At 28.1% G+C, this 8,935-nt stretch overlaps 1 protein-coding gene across 1 annotated transcript; it reads left to right on the forward strand.

Moving 5' to 3' along the window:
- Positions 1 to 380: 380 nt before the first annotated feature.
- On the forward strand, positions 381 to 4,839 carry LOC126681356 (uncharacterized). Its single transcript, XM_050376902.1, has 5 exons — positions 381 to 793; positions 882 to 990; positions 2,393 to 2,427; positions 3,343 to 3,538; positions 4,566 to 4,839. Exons 1-5 carry the CDS (start codon positions 512 to 514, stop codon positions 4,589 to 4,591), a joined length of 648 nt encoding a protein of 215 aa, XP_050232859.1. The 5' UTR covers positions 381 to 511; the 3' UTR covers positions 4,592 to 4,839.
- The last annotated feature ends 4,096 nt before the right edge of the window (positions 4,840 to 8,935 follow it).

The raw sequence follows: 8,935 nt of genomic DNA on the forward strand, positions 1-8,935 counted from the left end.
CAATTTTATTTTTTTAATTGATTTATTTTTAAAAATAAAAAAACATTTAAAAATTTAATTAAAGTTACTAAGTCATGAAATTTTATGATAATATAAATTTATTAATATATATTAACATATAAATATAAAAACTAACTTAAATTATAATTTTTTTAGTTAAATTTTTTTAACTTAGGATTATTAACACTAAAATTGAATAGAAAAACTAAAACGTTAATAAAAGTAAAAACGAAGGACTATATCATTTGATTTTCTAATTAAAAAGGAAAAAAAATGAAAATTACAACAAGTGTGAGGACCGGATAGCAATTTGCTCTTAGTTGAAAGTGCTCATTGAACGCGCATAAGAGGGGCATATAAATATCAATTTTGAAAATATTAAAGCTCAGTTTTGCGCCTAAAAATCACTAGGGAAATTACTTTTCACAAATAAAAGCACAGAAAAGGATCTTGTCCCAAATTGTTTTCCTAGGGTTTCTACTGCCTTTTTTTTAATCAAATCGATCCGATCATGGGCGACAATGATTCGAAGAAGCAACAACTTGCTGTTGACGTAGAGGATGACGGCAGCGGTGGCGTGGTCGCCGTTATTGAACCGACGTCATTGAAGCGGAAGGTCGACGACGAAGATGAGGTTGAAGACAAAGACGACGGCGACAAGGAGGATGATGGTTACGACGACGAAATTGAGAGGGAATTTGACAGATGGAGCTCAGGGTTAGGTGATTACGAAGGCAGTGAACAACAAGAAAAGGACTTCCAGAAATACGTTGACGAGTGTGCTGCATCTGATGTATTTATGATTATTTTGTTTTTAATTTTTGCATTCCTATTTGTTTAATCAATATGCTTATGTTTTAATGTGCTTGTTTTTTATTCAGTGTTTTGATGTGGAAGTTATCCCCAAGGGCAAGAACTTTATTGGCATGCTTGTAAGGATCAAGGTTGATGATGATCAAGACTTTTTCGCCCAGCACTGCAAGGAAACTAGGGTTTTTTCCCATTTAATTCTCCTAAAATTACTTATTTCCCAAATGGTGTCTGACCCCTCAATCCGCAAGTATGACTTGCGGATGAATCCGCAAGTCATACTTGCGGATTCCCCTTAATCATATATTAAGAGGAGTTGCTACTAATTGATTCCCACGTGGGAATCAGTTTTGATTCCCACGTGGAAAGAATTAATTTAATTGATTCCCACGTGGGAACCACACCCACTCTCTATAATTTTTTTTAAAAATTATGAATTTAAAAAAAAACACTCCGTTTTTTATTTGATTGTTTAAAAACGTTAGAAAACCGTAATTGTTAAAATTGTTGATTTATTATTTAGTGTTGGTAAAATGATAGGTATTATTAAAAAATTTAACATTTCGAAAACACTTCGGTTTAACTCCAAAGAAAACACTCTCATATAAACTTGACGCTCTCTTTTCTCTCTACGTTTTCTTTTGACTTAATTGTGTGAGTGATGGGAATAAAAAATTCCATTTTATATAAGAAGCGATCCGCAATTTTGAATTACAGATTGCTTCTCGTGGGCCAAACCCTAGGATTTAAGAGAAGTCTTATATGTGTTACGAGCATTGTATAAAACTTCTATTAAACGTTTTTTTTATCTTATACATTTTTTTGACAATCAAACCGAAGTATTTTGTGAAGTGTTAAAAACTTTAATAATACCTATCATTTTACCAACACTAAATAATAGATCAACAATTTTAACAATTACGGTTTTCTAACATTTTTAAACAATAAAATACTAAAAATCTTAATATTTTCCTATATTTGACTAATCCCTAGAATTTTACAGTTACACTAAATTCTTTAAATTAAAATACTTTTTTTAATTTAAACTAATTTTTAACATTTAACGAACAATTTATATTTAAAATTAAAGTAAATAAAATATTCACTCACCTCTTGTAGTTCTCAGGAAAATATTATACTGTCCACTTCTAAAATTTCGACGCCTTACTCCGATATTTTCAAATTACAAAATAGCAAATTTAAATCAAAAAAGTATTAAAAATTAATATTTTATTTTTAAAATTTTATAAAGAGCGGAGTGTTTTTTTTTAATTCATAATTTTAAAAAAAATTATAGGGAGTGGGTTTGGTTCCCACGTGGAATCAATTAAATTAATTCCCATGTTGGGAATCAATCACATGGGAATTAATTTAATTGATTCCACGTTGGAATCAATTAATTGATTCCCATGGGAATCAATTTGTAGCAACTCCCCTTAATCTATGATTAAGGGGAATCCGCAAGTATGACTTGCGGATTCATGGTCAATCCGCAAGTCATACTTGCGGATTGGGGGGTCAGGCATCATTTGGGAAATAAGTAATTTTAGGGGAATTAAATGGGAAAAAACCCAGGAAACTGTTCAGATTGTTCTTGACAAACAGAACAAAGAAAAGGTTAGCTTAGAATAATGACGTTTTTATCCGTAGAAATTATACTATGTTTGGTTCATGGAATAGGTCCGGAATAGGACAACTAATCCGTACAAAATACGAATAGTATCCCGAATTTATGCTATGTTTGGTTCAGGCAATAGATCCGGAATAGAATAGCCATTCCGTACAGAATACCTATTTTTTACTTTGTTTTATGGAATAGTAATCCCGAATAAAACCCCTCTCAAAAAATAAACAATAGGTTTTTATTTTAAGAATAGCTATTCCAGTGCGCGAACAAAATATAGCCTTATGTGTACCAGTATCACTTCTCTATGTTTACATGTGGAAAATAATTTTGTTGAACGTGAAAGATGAACACTGTCATTAAGGATTATTGAAAAGTTTACATTTAGCAATTAGCAGCATCAGTCATTTGACAAGTAATTGCTCTCAACAGTTAGAATGAGTGATTTAAATGGTCGATAATCACGTTCAATTTTGGATTTTGCAGCTTGATCACTTTTAAGCATTAACTTATTGCCAATAAGGATCAGACTTGTAATAAAAACAATGTTATTTTGTATGTTTGTGTATTACTTTGAGACTCACCATGTCCCGAACACTTTGGTCATAGAAACACAACTGTGGAATGATATGGTTGCCGTATAAAACTGAAATTATTAGGTTTTACTTCTGTTCCAGTTCTAAATTGTTTCAGACTTGTTCTGTTTTTTATGAGTAAACCGTCCTCGCTGTTTTTTGTTTTGTTTTAAATTGCATTGCCTGTATCAACATCAATACTCATTTGCTTTTATAAATTATTGCTTTATATTTACTAATCTTCCCATGCATCTGCTTGACTGATATTTAAATTTCTTATCTATGCCATTGTGATGTTTAATTTCACATTCATCTTTTGCTTTAATGGTATAGGGCACCGACTTGGAACTCGTGAAGCTTATTAAGGCAAATAGAGAAGGAAATGCATTCTATTACGCCACCTTTGAGGGTAGAAACAAAACTTCTGGAGAGTTGAACATTTATCAAATGAGCGTCTTCCGCTGTATGGTTGATGGTGATGATATTGAAATTGAGCACTTCAGACTGAAAGGAACAGGAGGTAGACAAGGTAATCTCTCCTATTTGTTGTTTATCATCTATTTGTTTTGTGAAATGGTCGTCCTGCCATATCCCACATATAATAAGGTTTTTAACTTTATCCGGTTTGATTCTTTTTGGCTGCAATAAATTTATTATGGTGTAGTTCCATTTTATAGCTGAAGTTTGAATTGAATAGACCTCAACATTCTCAAGTCTTTATGTCAGTTATGACCTTGTGGTGCACAAGTCCGGGTGGTTTGCAGATATCAATTGTCCTGTTTTTATAATTAGATAATTCTAATGGAAATATACATTGTTCTTAAACCTTGGCAATATGTTGAATCAGTGTAGTGAAAAATGCTCACTTGGTGTGCTTGAGCTAATAATTAAGCACAGATAAGGGCAAGGGATCTTGTGATAGTTAAAATGTCGCACCTCTTGTAAGTCGCATGATTTCTCTATTAAGCGCAATCTTAGGGATAAAAGGCTGAGCAAGCTGTAAAAAAGACGTGTATTGACACTTTAATTTAAAAGAATTAAACAGTATTTTAGAGAGCAGTCTCTGTTTTCAAATAAGAAAAATTAAGTTAAAAGTTGAGTACTATTTATATTCCTTTATCATCTTCTTCTATGATTTTTCTTTATTTGCTTTTTACCCTTCCTAAGATATAGAAGCTGCATCTCTAGAACTACTCTTTAGACTTTTCATAATTCATAATTTGTACAAGAGACACCGCAACTCGATCTACAACAACATTAATCAACATTTAGTTACTCACTTAAGATTCCGATAATGATTTTTATTTTAAATTATTATTTAGTATTAAGTATTTGATATTTTGACTTATTCTTAACTTTTTTTAGTTTCATGGAGTTTTAATTTTAAGGTTAGTGAGTTCTGTTTTCAGTTGACACGTGAACTCATTTTTTCACAAATTACGCATGTCATAATAGTAATTAGTTTTGTTTTTGATACATTGTGCCTTTTTAAAAATTATTACTATTTGTTTAGTTGTTTGTTGATAGTATATTCAATTGTTTAATTTTTATGGCAGTTGTGCAAACTCAAGTGAAATCATGAAGATAAAGAGTTGAATAGATTTGTCGATTCCTCATAAACTTTTGGCAAGGAACACTTGTGTCATGCTCATGCAGCTAACATACTCATAGCTAGACTGCTTATTTGTGATGTTTCTTAGGATGATATTGATGGTAAATACTAAATACTGATATTTTGTTTGTAAATGCTGTTAATTTCGTTTTGCTATTCGGACTCGAAGATATTATGAAAAAATAGAGTATAGTATTTTCTTTGGTATGCTTTTTAAATTGCATTGGCCATTCACAAAATGCCAAATTATACAAACAACTATCAAAATTATGACTTAATTGTAAAATAAATTCAAATCTTTATGGGTGGTTATATTTTTAATCAAAACTTTTAATTTTTATAATAATAGTTTAATGTTAACATTTTGTTGCAATTTTAGCAAATTATTTTCCAATCAATTTAATTGTTCTAATTTTTAATTGAATTTTAAACTAATAATTAGTAAAATATATTTTTCAGAATTTCAAAATCTAACTTCTAATATGAAAAAAAAACTCAAAATTAACGTTAAAATCTAATTATAAATTCTCTAATTTTTTTGATGATTGAAAATAACCAATCCAAACTAATATTTGTCACATTTGAAAAAAAAAATTGGTCCATAATATTTAGGGCTTTTTACACAAATAACCAACTTTCTCTAATATTTTACTTTTATACAGGTCTAACTTTTGCATCTCTAAAATACGGTACACGGATGAAATAATATCTTTTATACAGTTCATATATATACCCTCTTCTCAAACAAACCCTCACAATTACAATTATTTTCTCTCTCCTCATATTTCTCTCTCATCTCTTTTTACTCAAATTTTTACAAAGAGCTTCTTCTACTTCTCCATAATCATTTTTATTCATCTTTAATTCAGTAGATTGGCATCTTCAGATCTGTTATTCGTGCTTCATTTCCGCCGTTCCACCTTTGCCTCGCTATCGAAGTCATTTTCTCCGCTCGTTTTTACTATCGCCGTTTTTTTTATTTTGATTTAATCAGATCTGAAGTTTTTCGTTTCTATTTTTCTTCTTCGTTTCAGATCTATAATTTTTTTTTCTACTTTTTTTATATAACAGTAATTTTTCATCATTAAACATGTATAAAGAGTATCTTTTTATGTTATATAAAATGATTTTATGAAATAAAAATTTGTTATTTCTGCATTTTTACTGTGTTTGGTTGTATTTCTGCATTTTTTAGTTCTGCAGTACGATTTGTTGATGATTGTTAATTGATGAATTATTGTAATGTTACAGTGTTGTTTATTTTGTGTTGATATTGTGTTGATAATCTGCTGATATTTTTTTAATTTTGACATTAACAAATAAGATAATATTATTCGTGAAATAAACTAAAAATATAAAAATAAAACTGAGACTGGATAATGATATGTTAGCATTGAGGAAATAATCATGTTGAATTATTGTAATGTTACAGTGTTGATATTGTGTTGATTTTCGGTTGATATTTTGTTGATTTTAGCGTTGGTGAAAAGCTAATAATAATGTTGAATTTTTGTAATATTACAATGTTGATCTTATGTTGATATCGTGTTGATGTCATGTTGATATTTAGTTGATTTTAGCATTAACAAAAAAGATCACATTGTACGTGAAATAAAATAAAAAAATAAAAATTAAATTGAAAAAATGATAAAAAAATAAATAAAAATAAGTGTAAAAAAAATTTAAAAATTTAAAATAGTTAGTTTTATAAATGTTGTTGATATTATGTTGATTTTGTGTTGATATTAAAACTGACGAAAAACATCAACAATTAGAAAAAGTCAAAATTCAAAAACAAATCAAAAAAATGAAAAAATTTAAAATTTAAATATGTCATATATATTAAATGCAGAAATATAATGGTGAAAAAATAAATTAAAATAATAAAAGAAAATGTTGAAAATAAGGGTTAACATAGAAAGTAAAGTATTTCAAAAAGTAGTATAAAAAAGAAAAGAAAGTTGGTATGAAAAGTAAAGATTTAGAAGGGATAGTAAAAAAGTAAATGTTAGAGAAAAAACAGTATTTCATATAAAAAGTCCTAATATTTATCATGTTATAATACCAATAGAGCATTAATTGCTATTTTTCCATATTTGTCCCCTATAAATTTATTGAAAGAATACAATAAACAAATAAAAATGGTAATCATAAATGTAAACGAGTTTCGATGTAGGGTTAACTTAGTAAAAGTGTTTACAAATTAAGATATATTAATTGTTTTTTTAGTTCTTGTGTCAAAGTTAAATGCGACAAATATTATAGATAAGAGGGAGTAAAATTTTAGGCCTAAGGTCTTAAATTAACGTCTTTTGCGTTTGGAAATTTGTTTAAAACATTCTCCATGTCTCGCATATATTAATTGTATATTTTTAAAATTTATTTAAATTTAGTTAAATTAAGTTAGAATTTAAATTAGTGTTAATTTGATTATGGTTTTTAGTTAGTTTTTAAAAATAAAGGACTTATTTGTATTTTTTGAATAAAAAAGAATTTAATTTCATGTTTAGACTTAATTAATTGAATGATTTCATCATTTAAGTAAAAAAATTAACAAAAATTAAAATATTGGGGTACAATTGAAAACGGAAAATTCAAAAGTGGGTAAAATTGACAAATTTTCAACGTCGGGGTGGAATTGAAAAAAAAATTAAAGCTGAGTAGTTTTTTAGTGATTAGGCCTAAATTTTATTGTTTATATTTTTAGCAGTTGTGCAAACTTAATGGGAATCATGGAGATAAGATTTCGTGCACCATGGACAAAACAAACAAATTTTGATATTAAATTTTCTGCATTATCGAGTTATTTGTAAATTATAAAAAGTAAACTGTGTTAATTTTTGTTAAAAAAAGAATACTTAATTATGATTTTATTACACTGAAGGTCACTGTTGTAAAAAAAGATCACTTTATTTATCGTGATTTACAAAAAGAACACTGAGTTATATCTTTTATTTAAAAAAAGATACTGAATTATATCTTATTTTGTAATTAATAATTAAATTTCATTAAACACCTGTGAACTTTCTCCATTTGAAGTAAGATGCATCAATATTCAGTTTTAAGCTGATTGCTTTTGGTCTTCTCCAAGCAATATTGCCCCAAATGCATCTTAAATGGAAAATGAAGGATTACTCGTTAGCCTTCCTACATTGTACTGAAGTGAAGTTGGATTGTTGCATCCTTTCAAGCTCAAGTGTTTGCTTCATTGTTGGATCCTCTCTATATTTTTGACATTAAGGGGTTGCTTGATTTAAAATTATTTTAAGAAAGTATATATTTTAAAAAAGTTTACAAAATTAAATTCATCAAAAAAAAATATTTCGCAAAATTAAAAATTTCTAACTTTTTGCAAATTGCAACACTTAAATGATTACTGCTCTCTCCTTTCTTTTACATGTAAAAAACTAAGTCAAATCACCAGTAACAGCTAAATGTTTAGCAGAAGTATTTATTCTGTTTCAATTTTTAAAACATCCCGATTTTGGTCCGAACCACATAATTTTGCTACAGTTATGTCCTCTCAGCACTGAGCATTTCAATCCTGAGATATCTGATATGTGGAATTTGGAGGAAACTAAAACTGCGAATTGCCAAAGCCAGCCAATTTTTGCTAGAATCTTATTAACAGAAGTACCACTTATAGCAATTATTGTTGCGGAGTTTGGAAGCTTGTGGTTGTGGAAACTGTTTCAAGGTACATACTTATTTTATCCTGACGTGAAAACTTGTCAATTTTACCCAATTTTGTATTTTATCGTTTTAATTGTACTCCATTTTTTTAATTTTTGTCAATGTTTTTACTTAAATGATGAAATCATTCAATTAACCATGTTTAAAGATAAAATTAAATTCATTTCCATTTAAAAAAATATAAATAAGTCCTTTATTTTAAAACTAACGAAAAATCATAATCAAATTAAAACTTATTTAAATTCTTTATTAATTTAACTAAATTTAAATAAATTTTAAACATGTACAATTAATATATGCGACATATGAAACAGCTAATCCTGTTAGAGTAAAACTAATATATAGCATAGACTAATAAAACTTACATTCCCAGATTAGTCTATGCATTTGTAATGAAAACAGTAGCCATCTTTTGTTGGTTGTTCAATCCTTTTGGTTAGCTACATGGTTAACAAGAAGACTATGTTTTTCCAAATTTAGAAAATGTTTTACTAACCTCAACTTTTTTGTTGAAATACCTAAAATGATTTACTAGACAACAAACCCTTAGAAAATTTTGGTACTTTTTGTTAAACTTGTTGAAAGAAAATAACGTTTTTTTTCCTGAATAAATGGGAAAAC

The sequence above is a fragment of the Mercurialis annua genome, linkage group LG1-X (genome assembly GCF_937616625.2).
Source record: "Mercurialis annua linkage group LG1-X, ddMerAnnu1.2, whole genome shotgun sequence".
NCBI classification, from domain to species: domain Eukaryota; kingdom Viridiplantae; phylum Streptophyta; class Magnoliopsida; order Malpighiales; family Euphorbiaceae; genus Mercurialis; species Mercurialis annua.